Raw genomic sequence first — 26629 nt, 5'->3', positions numbered from 1 at the left:
ACCATTTTGTGCTCATTCTGTGAAGGTTACTTGGCAACAGTTTAACCAGAGTAAAGTGTTGTCCTTTCAGCCTCCAGACTCTGGAAAAAAAGAGTTAATTCATCTTCACTACACTCCTGTGAACAAGCAGGTGTTACCTCCACTCTATGGATAGGGAAACTGAGGCAGGAAAGTTAATTAGTTTAGCCAGGACCATGCAGCATCTCAGAGACCGAACAAACTAAGAACTCTTGCTTCCCTGTTCTCCTTTCACTCCTGAGTGGGCTGCATGACCGGTTGACCAATGTATACATGACAACTTCATGGAAGTGGCTTTTAAAACACCCTTTATGTATAAAAATAATGGCCTCATTATAAATATTTGTGAGGCATGCAAGAGGTTTTTTGATTGATAGAGTAACTTGATGGCCATTCAGACAATACTAGCAACAGCTGGGGGGTTGTACAGTGCTTAGTACAATGAGACCCCAGTGAGGTACCTGAGGCTCCAAGGTGCTCTCTCAGTACAAATAACAATACTTAAATAATGGATCCTACTGCTTTAACTGAAGGTAACAGTCTGTGAGCTATTAGTAGTGTGCAAGTACAGCATGATTTCGGTATTTTGGGATCTATACATTGGATAGCAATGCTGCATAAATTAAAGTTTGGAAGGGAAATAACTAAAAGAATAAATGAGCCAGGCACCCAATATGGAGTAATTTGCTTTTCACTGGGTGCATTTACACATGCACTTTACTGTGGACTAGACTAATTAGCTGTGCAGTAAAGTGTCACTATCTACACATGCAATGGTATTAGGGCACAGTAAATTAATTCCACTATAAGATAGTACCATCCCCAACAGTACTATCTTAAGGCAGAGTAATTTACTGCTACTGCACTGACACACATGTATGGATGCTGACTGCAAGCATAAATGGCAGCCAGCCATCTGGGGCCTGCTCTGCCCCAGCTCAGATTGCTGTTGTCCCACCCACACGTAGATGCTGTGCCCAGGAGCAGTTCCCTTACTCTCAAACAGCACCAGAGTTTACTGCATCACGTTAATTGCATGTGTAGATGAACCCATTGTGACTTGGACACCAAAATTGCTTTCTGCTTTTGAAACTCTCTCCCTCTGTACTAGAGCTAGCGTGCACATAGAGTGGGGTGGAGGAGAGAGGAGATTTCAAAAGAAGTCTCAAATTTGTTTTCATTTCATTGGGTTCAAAAGCAATCCACTTCAAAGAAATGATGATGTTTTTCTACTGAATTTTGTATCAAATTGTTATCCAAGCTCACCACTTCCCAACAAATATTTTGATAGCAGTTTCAGTAATGTTTTTATTTTAAAAAAGTCAATGAAGTTTGGTTGAAAAAGTTGGGGGGGATTCAAAAGTTCAGATTTTGATGAAAATTTCATTTTCTAAGATAGATTATTTTGAAGAAAAAACACCAGCTCTTCAGCTCAAAAACATTTTACCTGGTTTCATGAAATGTGTGTTTCCATTGCTTTTCTGATATTGCGGTCCAACTGTTGGCATTTACTGTAACTATGTTTATTGGTCTGATGAGTATTTTGACAATCCCCATATTTGCACATGGGAAGTTTCAAGTTGCAGCTTTTTGCTAGTTTCATACAAAACATTGACAGTACTCCAAAGAGGCCAGAGCAGAAGTAATTACTGTAATGAGTTCTTCACAGTGTTTATCTGAAAGGTGACTGGGTTCCTAATACAGATAGCAGATATTTTTTCTTAGATTAACGAGGTGGTAAATTATTCCTGTGAGGGGGCTCATTGAATGCCTCCTTTGAAACAAGTTAAAGATTAAAAGGAAAACAAAAAACTTTAGGTCTGTTACTTGAGTAGAAAATCCTTACCTAGTTTTCAAATCCAGTCTTTGCAATGTTTTTACAAGGAGGCAAATATACCTCTGTTTCATATGACCAGTGGCTAACATGAGAAAACTTGGTATGTATAGCTCCTGTTGACTAACTCAAAGTAACAGCTATTTCCTTATTTGATATGACTGCTGTCCATAGCTCCCTAATACCTTGGGTTCGAACTCTAGCTGGGGTAGTAGACAAGATACCAAATGGTGGATCCAGTTCTGATCTCATTTATATTGATGTAGATAGATCCAGAGGAACTTATTTTAAATCAGTGTTATGACACTCGTGTAATACTGGTATGGAAAAAAAAAAATTATCTGGCTCCATGATGCCAGATGAGGAGACTTTATTAATTGGCTAAGTTTGCAATTGTGTCTGAACATTATGTGGCAGTGCACTTGCAGTGCCTGCCACTCTAAGGGCTGAGTCAAGCCACCAGCAGGTGCTTGATTGTGGTAGCCATTTTAAAACACTGGCTGCCTATATAAACACAGCAGTTTGCTGCAGGCAGCCAGGCAGAAACATTATCTAGCTGAGTTGCAGCAGGAGCAACCAGGAGGTAAGGCAAGAGCTTATGCGGATGGCTAGGAGGCTCTTGGTCCTGGGCACAACCTAAAACTGCACCCTGCCAGGGATGGGTGATCTGATGGGGCTCCTGGTAGTGCAGGAGTCCCCAGGAAATGCCAGGCTGGTTATCACCCCAGAGAAAGGTGGGTCAGGGCACCTTAACCCCTAGTCCCCACAATACTGTGGGTACCAGGGGTCCAGGCATGGCTGTGGCCACCTGAGCATCCATGGGGCAGGGAAACCCCAGAGCCCCAAAAAGATGTGTAACCCCAGAGAGGGGGTGGTAGTGAGGGCCCAGAAGAGGGTTGAATAGGGCTGAGGGTCAGCCTGAAGGGCAGCCCATGGGGGTGTGATGAGTAGGGTTGTGGGACAGCCTGGAGTGCAGCACATGGGACAGCCCCTGGGAGAAGGAGTCAGTTGTGAAGATGATGAGAGGACCCCAGGGTGGGGTGTGGTGCAGAGGCCTAGAAAAGGCATAGTAGGAACCCCAGGTGGGGCCAGAGAGAGGCCAAGGGAGTGTTTTGGGCCAGAAACTGAGGGGGAGGAGGTGAGTCCTGATCCCAGTAAGTCCTCCACTGGTAGGAGGCTGCGTGTGGGTCTAAAGTAAGACCTGTAGTGAACACAATGACCTGCTGCTCCAGGGGGCAGTGAGAGTCCATGTGAGACCCTGGAGTACCAGTCATGGGGTGGAGTGCCAGTAGCTCGTGTATGCTATCTGTGAGGCATGGGGTGTGGTGCAGGGGAGGTTTTGGAGCCATAGATAGCACTCCCTAGCATCGGAGCATGTAATCGGCAGTCTCCCACATTTTCCACCAGGTTATGGGAACAGCAAAGTCATGGCACGTGAGACTGGGAGGACTGCCCCTTAGACACAAGTGAGCAGGTTGGCATGAGATGCGGCCCCAAGCGTGCCACCTGTTGCATACTATTAGTGAACAAAACAGTGGGCAAGCTTTTTTTTTTTTTATATAGATAGAAGCCATTAATCAGACCAAAATAACCTGTTGTATATCTTGTCATATACCATAAGCCGAAGATATTACAAGAGTTTTGTATAAGAGACTTCTCCCTTGATACAATGAGAGAGAAGGTATATTGGCATACAAAAATTCATCACAAGGTAGTAGGTTCAATAAGGTAGTTCTTCTGTACTCTAGGTGGTTTCCTAAATCCAGCTTCTTTGCAAGACACAAAAGCCACAACCTCAGATTGTTTTGAATTTCCAGGTTCAACTTGATTCTTTCAGCTTTTAGAAACAAGGTTTGGTTTTGGGCCTCTCAAAATTTTCCAAGAAGAATCTGGCTGTGGCAGATCCAACAGGAGCAAAATAGTTATTCACCAGGGTAGTTAAGAGGTGGATATGGAAAAAGGAACTGACTATTCCTCGCACAAACAAAATACCTACTGCTAATCTGTACAGCCACATGCACCAAACACGGGGGGGGGGGGGGGGGGGGGGGAAATTAAACCGTTATTATCTGATACCGACACCTTTAGACAAATCGCTTGACCCCAGAGGGCAGTGGTAAGTGACACACGAATAGCGCTTCATAAAGAGCACTGACCCAAGTGCTCTTTCCTGCCCGGGACAGGGGGTTGGACTTGATGACCTACTGGGGTCCCTTCCAACCCAAACATCTATGCATCTATGAAAGGAAACCTGGGCATTTCACCAATCCAGGCTTCTATTGTCTCTCGTGCTGATGATACAGACATTTGGAGAGGCTAAGAGGAGGTTAGATTGCACTGAAAATGGGTACCCAATCTACACTTAGATTGACCTATGTAGGGATCTAAATGTGAACTGTACAGAAGTTCAGGAAGTTTCAATCAGTCTAAAAATGGCTGAAAATTGAAGTTAACCCTGTCTCCGTGGCAGTCTAACTTAGACTGGGTCAGTTGAGACCAACCTAACTGAACTTCTGTATAGTTCCCAGCACAGCTGCAGGGCTAGGAAAGGCCAGTCACTGGCCCCAGCCAAGGGTCTGTGTGTTGTTTCCCCCCTGGCACTGGGCTATTTTTATGCCCTTGCCATACCCCTAGATGGACAACCCACTGATCCCATGAGGTGCTCCTGGTGCCATTTTTACCAGTGCCGGGAACCAATTTTAAGTAAACTAGGGGGTGGGGAGGATTTTCAGGGGTTGGTTTGCTGGGAGAGTTTGTTCATCTGGAGGTGTGGGATTGGGAGGCCTAAAAATAGCCCATGGTTTGGGAAGGGGGAGAGTCCCCTAAGCCCCCACCCCCACAAACTGTGCAAGCTTCCCTTATCCTACACCAAATCCTGCCAGACCCAACCGGCCCCTTGATTCCCTTCAAGACCCTCATGCACCCTGCTTGCCCCACTCCAATCTTGACAAACCTTCCCAGTCCCCACAAACCCCCCTCCACAGACCCCACTTCCCCCCGTTCTTCCTTGTGGATGCTGCTTGCCTCCCCAATCCCACCCCCCCACGGACCCTGCCTGCACCTCCATCACCTCAAGTCCCACTGCCAGCCCCCCATCCTGACTTTGCTGTCCAAGATGAACATCTTGGATAGTCCCTTGTGTGAATGCAATGTCCAACAAGCAGCACAGCACTCGATTGAAGGCTGCAATCTTTACAGGTGCCCAGATGGGGCAGATGGAATCTGTGCAATAAGCAATAACACCAGACAGTGGCTCATAGATGTAAAAGCTGCTATCTGATGCCATACAAAAGAAGGTGGTGGTGGCCATTTTTAACTTGATCTAACCTCCCCAAATGTCTGCACATACTCTGGGTGGTTGGAGATCTTATGCCAATCATCCAGAGGCTGCCAAGCTATAAGGAGCCTAAGTGTGATACAGTCTCCTGGATCAGTTTGCAAATATCCACCCAGATCACTGCTCAAAGCTTTTTACTAGGAACTGTGGCTAAATGGATCATAAATGTGGAAGCTCAGATTAGCTGCTCACTAGGTTTCTCTTGCAGTTTTGTTGAAAAACAGCTCTATCCAGAAGACATCTTTAGTTTCCCCTGCAGGCATTTATTTTGCTCTAAAGTCTCATATGAGGGCAATGTATTGTTAAAGTTACAGCTATAAGTTGCTGTTAAATTATAAAATCGCTAAAGAAATTCTACCAAAGCAGTCATTCTTTTGGCTGAACATTTTAGCCGACCTTTTTGTTACAGATGACAACCAGGGGCTGCACTAACTGGTTACTGGGTGAAATGCTGTGGCCTGAATTATCCAGGGGTCAGAGTAGATGATCTCATGATATTGTGACCTTTCTCAGTTTATAGTTTGAGTCTATGAATGAATCTACTGCAGCGAAATATTTATTGGATTGTTCAATTGCTCCTGGGTGCACATTGAGGCTGAGGTAGAAAGTTGTTCCCCAAAATGTTTTAGAAAATTATTCATTTTTGTTGTTTAAAATAAATAAAAGGAGTAAAAAAATAATCAGAGGATCTGAAATCTCCTTGAAGGAGAAAGGTAATGAACTGGACAATGTGTTTATATATGGTTACAGAAACCAAATCTCATGGATTTTCTGGCACAGCCCAAATTTTGAAGCTGTGCCCTTGTGTTGCCAAGGACTCCTCAGAATGGGACTTCATCCTGTATTAAGAAAAATGTCCTGGATTAGCACCAGGGAGCATCCTGATAGGGGCTGTCCTCTGTAAACTGCAGTTCTGGCATGTCTCCACTACAGCCATGGCACTTAATCTCAGCTGGCAGTTTCAGGGCTACTAATAGCCATCTGCAGAGTATCTAGTATTGTGTCCTGAATTTTGCTCCTTAAAAATTGGTTGCTTTACCAACCACCATTGACCTGTATTACATTGAATCAAAACTGATCATCCGCATGTCATTGGCTCTATATAGCTAATAGATCATAGAGTTTAACTGGGTGATTGGGATGCACAGTCCCAAATGAAGGATTACATCCTTACTGGTGGCAAATCTAGGAGATCTGCATGGATCTGCTGTCCTGCCACAAGTCTTATCTCCTAATGGATTTTCTGTGCCTACTTAGATTTTCAGACTCCCAGGATTAATTTTCATGGTGTAGGAAGAGCAGTGTTGGGGAGTTATATGCATCTGTTCCACCCTCTCCTCCCTTAAGTCATCCTGTTTCACCTTCTTCCCCAACACTGATTTTTTTGGACCTGCAAGTAGTCCCATATTTGTGATGAGGGGACTCTTCCCATGTATGGCTCTAGGAAGCATGTCCTGACCCAAAAGGTTGCTAGAGGGATGCCTATAGGAGACCTACTGGTTTCATCCTTAAATTCTATAGGATTTTCCCATAAGTTTATTACCAATTCTTGCAAGCCTTGTATTCATTTGTTAAATAGCTTTCAGATTACTGTGAATTCACGCATCATAAAGCAAGAGGAATCAAATGCAGCTAGCAAAGTTTTAAGCGGCAGAACTTTACCCTTATTAAAGCACCTTTTTAACTGAAGGTCTGAGAGCACTTTTGACTCAACAGCATAACTAAGCCTCTTAACAACATCCTGCCTGTTTTACAACTGGAGAAACATGGAAGCCATTTCTCTCAAGATCTTGGGGATGGAGTTTGAAGTTTCTTGCACCCACAAGGACAGTGGATAAAGCCCTTCAGCACATTTTTTAGATTTCTCAGCACCAAGTTTCACAGATGATCCCAGCTGAAGTAGCCACTTTTTTGGAGGCTTCATGGAACCAAATCTTTTATGATTATTTCCCTCTGCCTGTGTAGGAAAAGTTGCATCCAAAACTGTGACCAAAAGGCCTCATCTACCATCCCGCAGAAAAGCCAGTCAAATAGTCCAGGAGTTTGGATCCTGAGTCGCTTTCATCAGTGGACTGTCCTTCCTCAGTCAGACCTGCTACAGAGAACATTTTGACAGTGGTAGTTTTGTCAATAGCTGTCAGCAGCTATTACTTGCACCTTATTATACTTTGTACTCATCTGGGCAGCATTTTCAAAAGAGAATAAGACAGGGTCTCCTGGAACCACCTTTGCTACTCCAACCTCTTCCTTGAAGTAGTCTTCAGCACAAGTGTGTTGTTTGATCCCCAGCAGAAAGCAATTTCTTTTCTCACCCTGCATGTCCTTCAGCCTCTTGTGATTCATGCTATGAAACATCCTGCAAAAAAAATAAATCACCTGTGTCAACCTGTTGCAGACTCCAGTGTCAGACAGGCAGTCCTCGTTTAAAGAAACACTGCATGTCATCTCTGATGGAAGGAGCAATGGGAAAAGGCCAAGGCATAGAGAATGTGTTACTTTCTCTAGTACTCCTAGCTGATGTCATACCACGAAAGGAGAATTGTTATGGTGTGGCCACCTTTTTAGATTGCTTGTTACATTTGAGAAATATTGGCACTGCAATGGGGAGGCCTGAGAAAGATGAGTGTGCTCCTGTAACTGAACATCCATTAAGTGGAGCATCTCACTCATGGTCGTGTCGGTGTATTCTTTGACCTGATGCCAAGAGGAATAAAATGGAAAGAAGATTGTAATAGTTTTGCAGTTTAGGGATCAAAGGTAATTTTTTTTAATTGAGTGGAACATACCTTGTTCGTTGCATTTATACTTGAAGACTATAATTGTCAGATTTTTTTGTCATTATTGTACATGTATTTCTCTATCTAGGTCATTACTAAAATCTGGGGAAATTGCTGGCTATGGTAAAGTGCAGTTCAGCAGAAACATTAAGGTTTAATGCTGGTGGGGATGGAAAGTTTGCCTCATTATCCTTTTCACTTAAGATTGTTGAATGTGCAAGAAGTTCCTCTCAATTTATGTAAATATTAAATAGCAAAGTTCTTCTGCAGACTGAAAGGCATTTGGAAATTAGGTTGTAGTCTGTGACGCTGGGCTTCCATAATTTCAGTACAATAAATTGGGCACTTTTTTTTTTTTTTTTGTTTTTCATTATTTGCCTGCTGGCTAGAAGCCTGTTTTACTTTAATGAAGAAATACTCCAAACACTTGATTTTGAAACACAATTTCCAGTGTTTGCATGAGGAAAAAGATTTCTCACTGTGTGAAGTTTAAACACAGTACTCAGGCAAATCTTTTGTGTGAGAAACTACCTATAAAATCAGCAGGAGTAGAGTTCTGATCTTGGTTGGATTGGGGCAAATTCAGTGCGAGTCTACCGATTTTTCTCTATCGTTGTAGAGAACAGAGAAGGAGCAGCATGAGCATCCTTTGATCGAGAGCAGCATCAAGGTGTAAGGGGCCAAAAGGGTAACAAGAAATCAGTCTATGCGAGTGCATTAGTAGTAGTAAGAAGACCAGGGAAAGACTTGGTCCACAACAGAGATGGGAAATTAAAAGTAGATGATGCTGAGAAGGCTTAATTACAAAAGTTAACCATGATCATCTGATAACACAGTAAGCTTCAGTAACAAGAAATTAAGAACTCAAGCTAGAAGACCAAAGGAAAGAACTATATTGATAAAGAAGCTGTGTGGTTGTTTGTTTGGTTTTTTTGGGGGGGTTTTTTTGGGTTTTTTTTTTTTTGTTTTTGTTTTTTGGTTTTTTTTTTTTTTAAATTGGCTGGACCTGAAGATTTGACCTTAAAGTGCTTGGGGAATGGGCTGGACTACTCTCAGATTTCTTAGATCTTTAAGAATCCACAGAGAACAGGTGGGGGAATGAATGAGGACAAACATAGTATCTTTGTTTTCCAAGGAGGAAAAGGAGGACCTAGAAATGACAGACCAAACAGCTTGGCTTTCATTCCCATATAGATCCTGGAACAAATAAAGAATCTGTTTGCAAACACCTAAAAACTGAGTTGATAGGCAGCAAGCAAAATAGATTTGTCAAGAATAAGGCGCGTCAGGACAATCTAATTTCCTTCAGGGACAGGATAACGGGCCTAGTGCTTAGGGATGAAGCAGTAGATTTGACTTTATTATCATGTGATAGTCTCATAAACATAGTTTAGATTAAACTTTTCTAAATTGGGCGTACAAAGGGTAGGAAAACCAAAGTGAGAATTTTTATTAGTGCTTCATTGTCAAACTAGAAGGATGTGGCAAAAGGGTTCCATCTGGATCTGGTCTTGGTCCAGCATTATTCAATATTTTTATTAAAGACTTGGATGATGGAGTCAAGAAGTACAATTATTAAACTTAGAAATTATTTGAAGATTGAGGAGGTACAGTGGCAGGGAGGAGGTGTTGCCAACACTTGGAGGGCAGAATCAGAATTCAAAATGATCTTCAGAAATTGGAGAGACGGTCTGAAATAGGTTGCAATTCTGTAAGGACAAGTACAAAAAGTACTACATTTAGGAAGGAACAGTTAGCTTAACAAATACGAAATGGGAAATGGCTGGTTAGGCAGAAGTGTTGCAGGAAAGCATAGTTATAATGGATTACAAATGGAGCATGAATCGATGATGTCATGCTATTGCAAAAAAAAAAAAACCCAAGCAAACATCACATGGGATTGCTTCCATAGGAGGCTTGTATGTAAAACACATGAAGTAATCTTTCCACCTACTCAGCACTATTAAGGCTTTAGTTGGAATATGCTCAGTTTTGGGTACTATACTTCAAAAAATGTAGACCAATTGGAGAGAGTCCAGAAGAAAGCAACAGAAATGATCAACATATTGAAAATGCAATGTATGAAGAATGATGGAAAGAACTGTATGTGTTTTAGTTTAGAGGAGATATAATGGCAGTTTTCAAGCATGTAAAAGATTACTGCAAAGCGAAAGGTTTTAAGCTGTTCTCTCTGTGTCCACTGGGAATAGGATGAGAAGTAATGGGCTTAAACTGCAGCAGGAGAGATTTAGGTGAGACATTAATTTGGCGTGAGATACAGAATTAAGAAGTTATAATTCTAATGTCTGGGGAAGATCTCTAGTCACAGTTGGTGTAAATCTAAAATGAATGCCTTGATTTAAAGGGAGTTACTCTTGAAGTGCATTGGCATTGCTGAATATGGAACCTGCCCTCGTGATTCTAAACCAAGATTGTTGGAAAAAGAACATCTCCTACACCACCTGTCTCAGGTTCGTTACTAATCGAAATGAACGGGACTGGGTATTTGGGAACATAGGGAGGTGTCCTGCCAGGCCTTGACTTACTGAAGCAAACTGAGCAAGCAGAAGCAGGGTGGCAGATTGGTTTGGGTTTGCTACAGCTCTGGAGTTATGAGTCTTTTGAGCTGGGGAGTCAAAAGGCAATCAGATGTGACCCTAGATGCATCACTCACTTGTACACCATTAGTAAGTTAGGAAACCGGTATGCCTTAACCCAATGGGCCTTTATTTATAGTTAGCTATATAGTCTTAATAGTCTTTATAGTTAGCCAAAAAAGCAAAATTGCACTCTCCCTCTGCTCGTATATGTCATACCCATTTACCATATATAAGACATTGATGGGGTATTCCCAGGGAGCGAATGCAAAACAACATTACGGAGCTCAGCCTTGCAGAAAAAAAGAAACCAGGGACAGGTTCAAGAGCAGAAGTTTGCCCTTCTGTATTTTTTTGAGGTTTCCAATCATGGGACTCATTCAGCTGATCGCTTGATGACCCTTAAAAAACCATGTTGAATTTTGTCTGGCCTACTGAGAGACTTGTTTGCTGGCCGCTTGCAATGCTAGCAATGGCCTCTGTATCATTCTAAGCCTGAGTATACAGCAAACAGTGTGCCCTGATATCTTCTGCAGGAAGGAGAGAGTCATGATTACTTGTCTTGAGTTGGCTACTGGTTGCTATGCTCTTGGGTAAATCACTTCACTTCTTTGTGTCCCACTGGGGGTAGAGCAAAGAGGCGCATAGGACTGCAAGAGGCTTCTTGGGTCATAAAATTGAATCCCCAGTGATATCAGGCTTCCACTTAATAAATATTGATCAAAAGGATTTATAACAATGCTTCCTAGGGTCCCTCTTGCACACCGCAGGGAACTCCCCCTAGCATTAACCAAATCACCCTGCCATGTGCCACAGGAAGAGAGCAGGAGAGGTGCAAGAGTACTAGCAGTGCCTTGTGTTCCTGCAGTGGCAGGACATTTGTTTGGCAAAACAGCAATAAAAAAAAAAAAAAAAAATGTGCTAAATCCCAGAGATTAGATTAGGGCCAAATTCTGCCCTGTGATTTGTGAAAAGCCCCATTAAACAAGGGGGCAGACCATGAACACCAGACACCCCCATAGTCTGTTCCCTTTAAGGGCTTCTTCCTCTATAGTAGCCACTATGGTGAATATGGACTAGGGAATAGCCAGTGGCTCTGCCACCACATGACTCCTTGAGGCCAAATCCCCATGTAGGGCCAAATGGGGTCACTTCTCCCCAGATGATATTAATGAAGCTGATTTGCTGCTCACCAGGTCATCTCAAATCCCTCCCTCCTGTCTTTAAACTCTATTTTGAGTTTTATTATGGACAATCCTTGGGCCGTTTCATTTGCAGAGTAGTCCGATCTCCCTTACATAATGACTTCCCTCTTCCTCCCTCAGACACAAGCATGTATGCCCTGTTATGAGGTTTAACCCTGTGACGCTCATGACTACAACACACTTCTACCACTTGGGCTGACACAGTAACAGGCTATGCGCTTCTGTGTATCACTGTACCTCCTTAGGGGCACCTTACGTCTGTGTCAAAGATGCTACAAAAGGGCCAGTGTGCCCTAGTATTCTGAACGCTAATATAATTATTTAATGCAAATGTAAAATTTGTAAATGCAGAAATTGTAGCTCTTTGTATAACACTGCCTAAAAAGAGAATTATTTTGGGGGGAAGGAGTCTTTGATCTTTTTTCCTTTTAGGAAATATATTTAACTGTTCCAAAAACCCAAGAGCTCATGGAGGTTTTATTTCTCTGCTTCCAATTTCATTAAGAAAAAAAATTACTTGAGTGCTGCATTCCTCACTGGGGTGAATCTTTCTGCCTGACTCACAGATTTGTAATAGAAATGCTGACAAATCCTAATTTATAACACTGTGAACACAGCCACATTAATGGGCCTCAGAGAAGAGCGAACAGGCCTTGGAAAAGGGAGAACAGTTAAACCTCAAGAAAACTGAGTGCAGCAGATAGAAAGAGAAGGTATTAAAGAGTAAGGTCAGGAAATGAAAAGCATATTGCCACCTTACTGGTGTAACAAGAGTGAAGTGTCCACATACTCTATGGTGGATGCATGTCTAAAGGGGATTTGGTACAAAAGAAGTCGGACAAAGAGCTGGTTGCTCAGATGTGTAGGATTTCTCAGACTGATCAAAAAAGCCATATACTTGATATGATGGGTAATGAGTAGAACAGATTGAAAAACTGCAGGCAGGAAACAGATCACCGATTCTGCAGCTTTCATAGGAAAGTTGGACTGGAAGGGACCTCATAAGGTCATAAATTGTATATACGCACACATACATTACATGTAAAACCAGTGTCACTTCACTACATGCTAGTGTTACTACACACACAAAGTATACATTCACCTGCATCTCTTCAGGTCTAACTATAGTAGTTCTCGGCCAGGCCAGCATTTGTCCTTTTCTCCGAGAGAGGCCACCTTAATAATAAAATTCACTTGCTGAAAGAAGAGGCAGGGGTGACTTTTTGAAGTGCAGATTCAAGCCTGGGGGAACAGGGGGAATCGCAGGTGATTCAACCACCAGCCCTGAATTTACGTTTATCAGAAGCAAGAGATGATGAAGAAATGAAGGCAAATGAGGATGGCAAGAAAGAGGGTCGCAGAAAGAAAAGTCAAGCTTTCTGATTCTCACTGGCCTTGGACCTAGAAAACCCATCAGGTCTCTAATGTGCTACCCTTGCCTAAGAGGCAGAAGGAAAATTCCCAGGGAATACTGTGAAGTTTGTTCTGCAAAGTCCTTTCCACATGCTTGCTTCAAACTGGGGAGGAACTGGAGAGGATGGGAGGCCTGAATGGCTTAGTGGGGATTCAATCCACACTGATCTGTCTGAGTACAGATGCCTATAAGGATAACCTGCCTTCCTCTATGGTGCCCCCTGCCAGCCCTTCATCCATGTCAGGAAGATGATGGGCTAATGAAAATACCCCATACCAAGCACTTCCTTGCAGTTCCATCGAAGGAATGTCATTTCTCTTATCCTCATTGACAGATGAATCACCATGAGGTAGAGAGGAAGCTAAATTAGCCAGTCGGATTTCACACATTAAGTCTCACTGGTACCATAGGAAGAGAACCTAGGTCTCATATAGCTAAGGCAGGAAAACGTGACTTCAGGGACCCAAGCCATTCCAGATCTGATGCCTGGGACTGGGACTGTCAAAGTAGCAATCATCATCCTATCTGGACTAGACTCTGCAAACTGCAGAAAGATGTAAGGAATGGCATGTTCATTTCCTTTGGGATGTGTGAATTGTATGGGTTTGTGCTGCTATTACTTATCATACATTGGAGGGGTTTTTCCCTGTCTCCATGTGTCAGAACCATGGTGGCAGTACAGGGACTAGAGAGGCACTGCCAGAGCAGTATGCGTGAATCCTAGACCTGGACAAAGGCATTCACGCTGAATGGAGGAGAGCTGGCCAGATGGGTCCATCCTGATATAGCTGATCCCAGTGTTGAAACTGGAGTTGGATTTTGTCTGAACACCGGAAGCAGGCAGAATCCAGCTTCCTGTCCCAATCACCCAAATCTCCCAGTATCAGTTGCACTAAGGAAATTGCTCCAGCTCCCTTGGACCTATACTCACAATCATTTCCTTCTGGATTGGGGGGCCTCCTTGCCATTTTTCAAATACTGCTTCTGGCCATTTTTGGAATGAGCTCTGAGGTATATTCAGGTCTCAGAAAGTTGGTCTGATTCCCCAGGTTAGGTGCTTGGTAGTTTCACCAGACAGCTCTCACCCGAAGTCAGGAGAGCCTAGGAGGTTAACGATGCCTTATGGGTTTGCCTCCCAAAATGCAGTAATGCCACAGAGGGCTTTTGGCAGGTTGCTGGAAGTGAATAGAAGAGAGTCCAGAATAGATAGCTCTCTTCTGTCACCTGTGAACTATGCTGCAGAAATCACTTTATAAATAAGATCTTTCATGGTGTACAGATGTTCCTAGGCAGCCACGTAGTCTAATGGATTAGGCAGGGTATAGCCCTAGCTTTCAGGAGACTTGAATTTTCTTCCCAGCTCAGGAACTGGCTCCTACTGTGTAATCGCAGGCAAATTGCTTTCATTTTATTGCGTCTGTATCTGGGTAATGATATGGACCCACCCTTGTGAAATGCTTTGACAAATATAGTTAAATGTGTAAGAGTGCATGTGTGAGGGTAAGTGCTGAGCACCATTATTAAATATTCCTCACCAGACAGAAGTATTAAAATGACTTGGCTTGGGGCAATGTTTCTTCAGGCCTTTCATCTTCTGTAAATGAAGTATTGATACAATGAATACAACAATAGCTTCCTGGCTAGTAGCAGGCTGTAAAATTGTCCTCATCACTTTTTATCAGCCTCCTTGTCTGACTCAAACTTGCCCTGCATAGACTCAGAGGCTGAAGAGTAATGCAAGCAAACATACTTGCAAGAAATTAGAGCTTTTCTAAGCTAAGAAGGTAGGTTTTCTCCAAAAATAAATGCTGCAGAGGCTGAATGTTACCGTCTTGGTCTGCGCTGCTGTGAAAGCCCTGGCTGTGCATCAGTATTAAGCTGAAGTGTACTTGGGGTTCGTCCTCTGAAAAAATCAGAATCCCTCGTCGTCTTTGCTGTATGACTCAGGCTATGTTGTTGCAACTTGCAACACCAAGATTGCATTTTTGAGACTTCATGGGCTGTTTTGCACCATCTTTCCCAGTAATCATTGGATTTGGTTGCCTTGGTTACAATGCCTGACATGCTCTACAGGGCTGTTTTTTCCTAGCATCACCAAATCACAATCCCATGGCTGCCCAGGGGTGTTTTTCAATTGGTTACTTGGGTCCTGATTCTGCAGCGAGCCCAGTGAGCTGCCTCTTTGAGGATTTTTCAGACTGGGGGCCATGGTGTCCAATCCATTAGACTAGTTCCCTAAGCCTATGCCAGCTCACAGGCCGCTCTGCTGCTGTTTAATTAGAGGTTTCTTTTAATTTCCTTACTCCCATTAAAATATTGCCTCTTGCCCATCTTTTTATTATATCCTGATATAATATAAATAAAAAGATATACATGTTATCTTTTTCCTGCAGCACGTACTGATTTTCTCCCTCTTCAAAAAGGGGGAAAAAATCCTATCTGCAGCTGTGAAAGGAACATGGCCTTCTTATAATTTCCTACAGAGTTCACTGGCTCAGGTTGTGTTGCTACAGCTCCCAGACAGTTTGCAGATACTTTCTGCTCCCTTAGCTTTCTTTCCTTTGGAAGAACACTAACCATTTTGGCTGAGATATGCAAAGCTGCCTCTGAAAGGATTTGGACACTCGGTTGCTTCTGAAATTAATGGGAGTCAGAGAAGGGTCCAAATGTCCCTGGGCTGCTTTGAAACCTTCCTTCCTAGCTTTTCTGCTTCTATAGTATTTCCAGTCATCATTAAACAGCAAAAAGAAACAAGCATTTAACTGTTTGTCTTAAGAGATCTCCAAACTTTATTGTAGAAAGCTACATAAAAGGAAATGATCTATATAAGTGTAGCTGTGCTTCAGCATAAGGAGATGCAAGCCCAGCAAAGTGGCTAGGCAAGCGTCTTCTGTCTCAGTGATATTTTCTGACAGAAAAAAAACAGTGCTCCAAGATCAAAATGTGACATGGGAAAATTTTGTCCACTTTTTTTTTGGCTACTGAGAAAACTCTCATCAAATATTTCAGTTTGCTGAACTGACCTGAAGAGTCTTGCTTCAAGTTAGTTCAGCATTACACTGCATCTACCTGGTGGTGTCACACGGCCGGGTGGATGGGGTCATTCTGTCGTCTCATCTCCATTCTCTTCAATGGGTCAGGCCGCCTGTACTCCCTGCCATGCAGCATCGTCTCTTTTTACTATCATGTGTTTATCGGTGCTTCATAGGAGAGGTTGGCTGGCCAGAGATTGGGCTCAAGGGAAGAGTGGCACTAGGCCAGTTGCTCTCCACCAGGCTGCTGTGAGATCCGTTCAAGGGTGCCCCATGTTGTTAGCAGTGTTAGGTGTGCACACATGTTTCACAAGATGAATTCTGAGATTTCAAATAGGAATTCAATAGTGTTAAGTGCATTCAGAGTTGTTGTTGTTCTTGAGTTCTTTGCAACATAAAAATTGTTCGGTTTGTCTGTAGTCAAACTAAGAATTGGCACTTTTGACAGGGTGCCTTGAATCTAACAGGGTTGAGGACCACTGCACGAGGCACACGCAACAATTTCCATGAGGCAATGTGGCATTGCAAGCAGAAGAAGTTAATATTGAACCTCCTGAAAATGAGAGGGTTCAGGTCAGTTCATCATAAATTGAAATTTTGATTTGGAAGCACTGAAATATTCTGTTCCAGTCAAAAATACCGAAATGAAAAATTGTACCGGTTTTGAATAAAACCGTTACAGAACATTGTGTTCCATGCAGAACGAATATTTCAGCCATTTGCCTCGATTCAGGATGAAAGCCAATGTTGACGTCTTTTCTGTATGGTAGAAAGCTAGGCTTTTTTGCTCCCCAATAGCCAATAAATTTCCAGAGAACTGAAAAGAGGAGATGGATTTTTGCACCACTGACATTATTGGAGTTGGGGTTGCTCATTGGCTATGAAAATCAGGACCACTTTTTCTTCACAAGCCTAAATGTGGCTTTAGGAGCAAGTTCAGTTTTCAAGATTTGGGGTGCAAGATTTACCACAGTAACTGTGACAAGTCTGCAGTTCTGCCTCAGGCAGCAACCAGGCTGTGATGCTTCAGAGAGAGGCTCAGATCCTACATCATGTACCAGACAAAGTGTGCTGTACAGAGGGAGGAAAAACTGTGGTTTTGGAAAAAGTCCCCATGTGTGCTGGCAGTCATATATTACTTAAAACCTAATCACAAGAAGAGCTGCTGAAGGCATGGTTCATTACATGTCCAGCTTAATATACTATCCTCCCCCATCAGCAACCTCAGCTGAAGTATTTGTCATGATGCTGCTTTCCTTTACCTTGAAACTTCCAAGGATACAGGACACAATTGCTTTAATATTGAATGAGTGAGTCTATAGAAAATCTCTGGGCTTCTGAATCTGAAGCGGCTGATTTAACTAGTCCATGTTTCAGACAACATTTCTTATTAGTTATATGCTCTTCTGCCTCAGCAAATTTTATTACAATTTATATTTGTTGCCATGGTGTCTTGGAGCCCAGAATCCAGTCGAGCCAGATGCCGTATGTTGACATAATGGTAAATAATGTCTGATTTGAAGAGCTTAGATGATAAAACAGCGAGCAGGAAAAGAACGATAGAGAGGTGAAATGATGGGCCCAAGGTCACGCAGCAGTTGGTAGCAGAGACAGATTTAGTATCCAGACCTCCTGAGCCAGAGTCCTCTGGGCAATGCAGTAGACTGCCTGGTCTCTGTTAAGAGGACCTCCTTCAAATTAAGCAATATGTGTTGTGGTTCTTGTGGCCTTATGACAGGATCCTAACGTTCACAGAGGTCCTTCTCACTCTCCTATCCGGACAGAGAGTAGAAGATGTAGAGATGCCATGGGAGAAAGAACAATGAGGGGTGGGGAGGCACAAAGGCAAGCAACTCCCTGGAGAACAGCAGATCACTAGCAGCCTTCCCACAGTAGGGCCAAGGAGAGCTGCTTCCTTCCCAAAGGTGTCCTTAACAGAGCTGCAGAGCAGCAGCTGCTTCCTGATCTTCTTTTTTTTTTTTTTCCTTTTGGCCATGATCAGTTTTTTTGGTGCCTTTAAGTGGTGATGTTTCTTTTCCTTCCCCTTACCGCCCAAGAACAGCCTAATATGCACTCTGCTTAGACACAGTAGCTGCTTTGCACAATGAAGTACAGGAGACGGGATTTTGATTGTTTTGGTAGCAGTTTCCACAGCAGAGCCAAACTCTTGGCTGAGTGAAGTTGAGAGGAATTTTGCCATTGGCTGCAAAGGAACCAGTATTCCCCCTTCAGGCTCCTCAGCAGTTCTGGGTATTCTGGCCAATATGCACCTTTTTAAAGGCTGAATATCATGCAGAGTTTATCCCACTTGCCATCATGTAACACCCTGAAGCCTCCATGTACATGCAAACACTTATTGACAGCAGCTCCACAGGTAGCTCTAGCAGCCATGGAGCAAGAAGAGCGCTGCTAGCTTCCAGGAGACCCTTTGGTTGCTCAGCTTCCTGAGCGCAGTGGAAATGCAAAACAACTGTGGCTAGAGCAGCCTGCAGCACTGTTTGTCATTGAGAACAGGAGGAAGCCGGTGTTCAAAAGCCTCAAATGAATGCAGAAGAGGAGTTAGATAGTTTAAAGCAGGGGCGGGCAATTATTTTGGGCGGAGGGCGGCTTACTGAGTTTTGGCAAACCATTGAGAACCACATGACAGGCAGCCCAGGGCAGATAAATATTCATTTTCTAAATTTTTTAGGGGCCCTGCAGGTGAGGTAGAATGGCCTGGTGGGCTGCACTCGGCCCCTAGGCCGCATTTTGCCCACCCCTGTTTTAAAGCCACCATCCATACCAGCCAGGGCCACACTACAGCAAGATGCCCAGAGGAAATTCTGGCTGCGTCAGCAGAATCTTTGCTGGCCCTAACTCTGAACAAGTTGGTCTCTACTGATCTAAACTATGATGGTTATAGAAAACAGAGTAACTTAGATTGATTCTGTCTTGGGCTTTTTAAATGCCCAAATACTTAGCCTAAAGTGCCCCTTTGTCCTGCTTTCCACTTGACTTCAGATTAAACTAACTACCTCTCTCTACCACACAGAGGATGCAACACTGGCATTGTTTATGACCGCATGAAAGCAAAGGATGGGCAGGTTTCTGGAATTGGTCCTGTTGTATTTTCTGCTTACCTGAAACTCTGTGAATCCTTTCCAGTACCCCCTGAGGCATGTGTAAAAGCACATTTAGCATCTCACCCTAGTAATTCCAAACTCCTGATTCAGCATAGAATTGATCTTACAATTTAAAATATAGCTGCCCATTACTCTGGGATACTAATGCTAAATATTTAGGAAAACAATACAGGGCAGCAGGTGCCTCAGTATCGCCAAACTGAAGAACTCACCAAAATCCCCCAAACTCACTTTGCTGTCCCTCAGATCTGCCCAGGGTGAATATCATTTCATTACAAACAAGTCTTTAATGTAAAGAAAGAGGAGGGAAGAGAGGGGCAGATGTGTGAGCGGGTGGGTTAAGTGAGCTATAGATCTTGGCAGGAACTTTAAAAAGTCAGAGTCTTGGAAGACTTTGGGACACTTGGAGTTCTCTAGGCTTCGTGCAGTACCCGCCACTCCTGAGAGGCATATCAATACCTGAAAATCAATGCAGCCTATTTATATCTTCCTGGTTATAGCTGGGTTAAATTATGAGAACCTTAAACATAGCTGGACTGACTTGTTCCCCTTTGTGCATTGTAATCACGGAGAAGAGCCAATGTGTGTTCTGTTTCCCATTATGGCATTTGACTTGGGCGATGGGGTAGATAACATTCAAATGTAAATGTGTGAAATTTCAATATAACTAATTCCTCTGGCTTGTGACCACGAGCAGCTTTTTCATAATGTACCTCGCATTCAAATGCGATTTTAATTTAGTTTCCATCAAGTGGTCTTGCTCCCCGTTAACATTACATTAGAAAAAATATTTCATGGTGTTGGAACAATGTTAATTCCTATAGGGAATACATCTTATGAGATCCTGGGCGCCGAAGAAGCAGTGGGTCACATCTTCCCTGCGTCTTATATGTGATGCCTGGCAAATAGACTTGGTACGTGACTCTGAATCAGATTTGTTTCATTTGAGTACAAGTTAGCACATAGGTGAAGATCTATATAATGTTATCTTGTGGGCCCAAACTTTTAGTCAGTATTTGGACTTTTTGGCTGGGTACAGACATTCAAAAAGCTCAAGGTGGAATCGATCTAAGTTGCATGGTTTTGTGTTAGTGGCGTAGTTTAGGTCAGTAGCAAACAGGGCACGCATCCATCCCTCCTTTGGTGGGGAAGAGCAAATCTTAGACTAATTCCACCATTTTGAAACTAGTCTACATGTGCCGAACTTCTGTTCTCTTCTGGGTATAGACTGGTTTTGCGCGCCACACTTCTGTTGTGCGCATAGGCTGGTTTCCGATCACTTATGCCAGTAAAAGTGTAATATCTGTACCTGGCCTTAGAGTCATTCATTTAAGAATCAGGTATTATATTGCTTTTGGTGGAGGGGAAAAACAAGATCATACTAAATCATGCTTCCCTGAGCACAGAAGGTCAAACACCAGGCAGTTTTCTTGCTCAAAAATTCCCAAGCCCACCACTCCAGAGACTTTTCTGCTGCTCTGCTTCCTCTTGGGGTCGCACTTACCTCTTCTGTTGCCTTTATCTGGCCTGTGCAGCCTGCAACCAATGCCTTAACCTCTGCATTTGCAACCAGGGAAACACCTCAGTCCTTTTAGCCCTGACCTTATCTCTCCATTGTCTGCAGTTCGCTTGCTTGCTTTTTTGCTACAAAAAAATGGGCTTACTTCCTACTTTGGTTGAACAGCAGGAAAGTTCTGAGCGTATGCATTGGCTTTCATACGGTCTGTGATTCTCTAAAACTGCCACACTGTGGTGGCCTTTAGCACCTTTCAGCGTAACACTGTTGAACTTGGAGAGCGGTTATTAAAGAAACACTGAGAGCATCTAACCAATTCTGACAGCTTTGAGCCTGCAGTGCTGCAAAGCAGCTGAAAGAACGGTACGTCTTTTCACCTGGGATCTCCTGATATGCAAGCATCGTAAGAAGATTTCACTCCTTATGGCAGGGGGGTGGCAAATTACCTCCACATACTCCCCGGGTGCCACTGCAGTCCCTTTCCTGTGCCAGATCTGCTGCTTTGCTTTCTCCCCCTTGCCTTATCTGCTGCTGCGCTGCCTGTCTCCTCCCCAGTACGCTGCATGCTACACACCGTGGCTGCTCATGCCACTTCATAGTTTCATACTTCCTAGGGTCGGAAGGGACCTGAACAGATCAACTAGTCCGACCCCCTGCCACGGCAGGAAAGAGTACTGGGGTCAAACGACCCCGGCAAGATGTTCATTTAACCTCCTCTTAAACACCCCCAGGGTAGGAGCCTGCACCACTTCTCTTAGAAGCTGGTTCCAGACCCTAGCCGCCCTGACTGTGAAGTAGCACCTCCTGATATCTAACCTAAACCTACCCTCTGCCAGCTTGTGACCGTTATTCCTGGTCACTCCTGGCGGTGCTCGGGGGAACAGGGACTCCCCCAATGCCTGCTGATCCCCCCTGACTAGTTTATAACAGGCCACAAGATCCCCCCTCAGCCTTCTCTTTTGCAGGCTGAACAGGTTCAGGTCCCGTAGCCTCTCCTCATAGGGCCTGCCCTGCTGTCCCCTGATCATACGAGTGGCCTCCTCTGGACCCTCTCCATGCTGTCCACAGCCCTCTTGAAGCGCGGCGCCCAGAACTGGACTCAATACTCCAGCTGTGGCCTGACTAGTGCCTCATAGAGGGGGAGGATCACCTCCTTGGACCTGCTCGAGATGCATCTGTGGATGCATGACAAGGTGCGGTTGGCCTTCCTGACTGCCTCTCCACACTCCCGGCCCATGTTCATCTTGGAGTCCACGATGACCCCCAGATCCCTTTCCACCTCCGTGCTGACAAGACGGGAGTTCCCTAACCTGTAGGTATGGTGCTGGTTGTTCCTCCCCAGGTGCATCACCTTGCACTTGTCTGTGTTGAATCCCATCCTGTTCACATCTGCCCACCCTTGTAACCTGTCTAGGTCTGATTGTAGTCTGTTGCATCCTTCCAGTGTGCCCACGTCCCCCCGCATCTTAGTGTCATCAGCAAATTTGAACAGGGTGCTTTTTACCCCCTCGTCCAAATCACTGATGAAGATGTTGAACAGTGCGGGCCCGAGGACCGAGCCCTGGGGAACCCCACTGCCCACATCCTTCCAGGCTGAGAAGGACCCATCCACTACCACCCTCTGGGTGCGGCCCACCAGCCAGTTGGCGACCCATTTGACTGTGTGGGTGTCTACACCACAGCCCCCCAGTTTTGGCACCTTGTGGCACCTGTGCTGCAGGTTGACCACCTGCCTTCAGGGATCGCTACCACAGAAAGAAAGATGGAAAGCTGGCTTTAAGCCACTCTTCCACTCCTACACTTCAGCTACACTCAGGCTTGGTCACAGTTAAGGATTAGTTCCTACGTCTTAACAGCCTAGGATTTATGATAGCTGAGCTATAAAGGGCACTATCAAGAAGGTAAGCCCAAAATGTAGCTGTTGGTTGTGGGGGGGTGGGGTTTTTTGTTTGTTTTTTTTTTTTTAAGGAAAATGAGTTAGGGGGTTGAGGGGTTTTGAAAAAACGTAAGGGATAAGTGTTTTACCAAGCTGCCAGGGAGGGAGAGAGGGGAAGAGGCTTATGTGAAATTGTAAAAGGAAATGCATTTTTCATTTTTATTAGTTATTGTATTGTCAACTACGACTATACAAAAAACATGAGTCAAGTCTAAATATACCAAGTTTATTTCTCAAAAATCTTCCTCAGTAAAAATGTATTTGTTGGGAGCTTTTGATTTGCCTTTCTTGTGTCTGAGGCTTTACAATACGCTTGGCCCTGCTTTCCCGCTTTCCTCCCAAAATATCAGGGCTAGAAACTTTAAAAAAAATAAAAGCCGGCATCGTCTCATCATCATTTGCTTCCACAAGTGGGGAATCTATGAAAAGCACCAAAGATGGCTAAACTTCCAAGAGGTAGCAATGCTGACAGTGAAATGTAGGCTCCCACTGGTGCAGTCCCAGTTGCAGAATAGCTCCCTTCAGTGCAGAAGAATTGCACAACCCCTCATAACTTCCAAATCCTGTCTCCCTCTTGAATGCTGGAAATGCACACATTTCCTGGTTGTGGGCTCTTGGTCTCCACCACTGCAGAGCTGGGGTGGGATTTTACCTGTAACGAGTTGAGCATCTGATTGAGCTCTTCTATTTGATATCCTGTGGTTGGATCTTATCTGGACAGAAATAGGTCGAGTCATATTTCTGAAATTCATTGCTTAGCCTTTTTTTAAATCAGTTTGTCAGAGAGCTCTAAATAACATACTTCCCAACTCATAAAGAAGCTTAGTAAATCAGCGGTAGTGTGCATCTTGCAAGTCTTGAAGTATAGTTCAGAGTGATGTGCTTCTATCAGCTGTAAGCTTATCTGAGGTTTTTCTGCAAAAACCATCACTAACAACAACAACATCATGAAAGACACTGAAGAATTGTTTGAGGTTCATTTATTTAATGAGCCTACAATAAAAATGAAACTCAAACCTTGTTGTGGCTTAAATGCAAATTGTATCACAGATTTTTCAAGTATGTGGAAACGCAAAGGTTTTTATTGTGCAGAAATAAATGGTCATTAGTTCATATATTATGCTTCATATAAATTACAGCCTCTTAAAAGGCATAAAAATGCTGGGGGACCTCTGTTAGCCATGAACATGTTTCATCTAATACATTTTTATATGACCATGTGCAGAACCCCCCATATAGAATCTGGGTTTGGGCTTGATGGGGGAATTTTAAATGTACATTAATATTTCATATCGCATTATTCACCAGAAAAAAAGAAAATCAAGGCACAATATTGTAGAATTATTGGGTTTCTCTAGCCTTTCCCCGACAAACTTTATTTCCTTCTTTGTCTTATTTGAGGCAGTTGTTGAGCATATGAGGGGGGCAAGGGGCCTGAGTTATAAATCCCAGTTTTGCTGTGTGACCTTCAACAAGTCTCATTCATTCACTTCTGTGCTCTGCCTGTTTTTGCCCCTGCCTTTTGTCTTCTTGAATCCATAAGATTTTTTGGAATTGAGACAGAGGTACAATGTTTCAGTCTGTTGGAGCCACTGGATGATAATAAAATGCAAAAAATAATATTTTTCCACTTGTCACAAAATGTTGAACCTTAAAATCAGTCATTCCTAACTTGTATGTTACATTGTCCAGCTCTGTGATCTGTCTAAACCCCTAATACTTATGGAGCCATAAATATTCATAATGAACCTTACCAACAGTGGGACGTCTACTGGTTCCTAATCCAAATACTTACTATGTAATACTTCTTTAAAAAAAAAAAGAATAAACTGGTGTTGCAAATGCTGTTCATATGAGGAAATGGGATTGCACCTGGATTGTTGATAGAGAAGTAAGAACTGAATGGGTAGACTGTCAGGTTAAATCAATCTCAGATAGGGTAGAGAGAACAAACTAGTGCTCTGAGGTTTGGATCGGAGGCTTATGCCACCTACCAGTTGTCACTCTATTTCCCAATCAAGTGATGACATCTCAAAAGCCACCACTGTGTTGCATACCTTTGTTCCTCTGTCAGCAGAAAAGCCAAGGCATGAATGGAGATGGACCTCCTTTTCCTGCTGCTTTCCAAGGGGTCCCTCCAGGTCAGGGTTGAAGCATATTGGCAAGAGTAGAGTGAGGAAAGCTTGCACTGTTGCTGCCCATGCTAGGCTTGTTCTGTGGATAAAGAATACAGCAACAGCTCCTTGCCCTTTGGAAATGATTCCAGCAACCCCTCTAGCATAGTTTCATTGTTCATCATTCTCCCTTTCTTTCCCCACAGCTGTCCAGTCATTGCATACCTTAAATGACCAGATCTCTCACTTTATTGTGAACAAGTCAAAAACACTGGATGAGGATGAAGATGCTTTTCTGCCCAGCGAAAAAGAGTCTCTGAAAAATTCCATGTCACTGATGAGACACCTCTTAATGGATGCACAGGTATGAAATCAATAAACTCATATCCGTTATGACGCATGGGAATGTACATTTCACAGATCCAGAAGCTGTGCTTCATTTTTATGGTAGGTTTAAACTGTGAGAAGCATTAGCCCCAGCCACTTGTTAGAAAATGACTTAAACCTCTGAAATTACAGCAGTCAAAAGGACATCTTGGTACAAAGAGTATGAAGGTTTGATGGCCCTATATGTTAAATGTAGGACTGGAAATTACTTTAAAGTCGCAGAAGAAAAAGGAGTAATCTGCTCACTGATGGGAATCTAGCATTAGTTCTATGGAAAGAAAATCAGTTTGTCACTAAGTATCTGCGCTGAGTGCCAGTTTAAAGGTGGCAGACACATAATAGCATTGTTTGGTTTATCTACACTCCAAAATGTGATGTGAGAAGTTGGGCATTCAAGTGCAGGTGTTTCATAGTGTCTTTGCTGCTTGTACAGCACATCAATCTATTCCAGTATAATTCCTTCTTTCTGTAAGATGTCCTAGAAACTGTAAGTTTTTTCTTTTGAAAACTCCTTTTTAAACTTTGCAAATAAATCTTCAGTTGAAAAAGGGCATCCTATATTGAACAGATGTTTTGAAAATACGGTAACTTCCTTTCCCTTCTGTTTCTCTTGACAGTTCCTAAATGCTGATTTTTTTTTTTTTCTAACCAAGCAGGTTTCAGATTGTCCAAAACAGTTGTGCATTTTCCCCTCACCTTGATGACTATCAGAAATTCAGAATGTGTATTGTCTGGATAATGCATGCACCCCAAGTTAAGCAAATCCTTCCATTTTTATTCATGGTCCCCTTCCTTCCCCTTCACAACAGGCAACTGGCTCAGCTGTGCTACTTGGTGGCTGCCAGTAACAGAAATGAAAAGGAGTATTCTGAGACTGCCACGCTTCATTTAAAAGCCCTAATGAGGAAAGGAAAATAGAGAACCATTTGCAAAATAAAAGAGGAGGAAATTATTCCTGCAAGGATTAGCTGCAATATGTGCAAAATCCTCTCAACTGGGCTTTTCCTCATCACTATTCCATGGCTAACCCTGTATTGCCAGTAATACCAGCAAGGCTTGCTGCAGATAGTGTACAACCGTGATTACCCAAACCTCAGTTAACCAAACTGCTCACTTATCCAAGTGCTCCCAGGGGACCAGTTTCCTGTGACTTGCTGCCTACATTTTACAAGTACTTAAATGGAAAATTTAAATTGAAAAACTACACGTTTTCACATTTTATTCCCATACCCTCTTACTTGAAACCTGGTGGTTATCTAAGCAAACACATCTCCCTCGCTCTCTTTCAAAGCCCTTTGGTCCTAATTAGTTTGGGTAATTGAGCTTTCATTACACAGAAA

General features: G+C 43.3%; 1 protein-coding gene across 1 annotated transcript in view; it reads left to right on the top strand.

Annotated features, from left to right (window-relative positions):
- KAZN (kazrin, periplakin interacting protein) overlaps positions 1–26629 on the top strand; it is a 644812-nt gene that overhangs the window by 103319 nt on the left and 514864 nt on the right. Inside the window, exon 2 of the mRNA XM_090024112.1 lies at positions 25109–25266. Coding sequence (XP_089880238.1) covers positions 25109–25266 — 158 coding nt within the window. The remainder of the gene's footprint in view (positions 1–25108; positions 25267–26629) is intronic.

This window comes from Crocodylus siamensis, chromosome 12 (assembly GCF_052110815.1).
Source record: "Crocodylus siamensis isolate JL-2025a chromosome 12, ASM5211081v1, whole genome shotgun sequence".
NCBI classification, from domain to species: Eukaryota; Metazoa; Chordata; order Crocodylia; family Crocodylidae; genus Crocodylus; species Crocodylus siamensis.
Note: the sequence above shows the minus strand (reverse complement) of the source record. Positions and strands in the feature narration are given on the sequence as shown.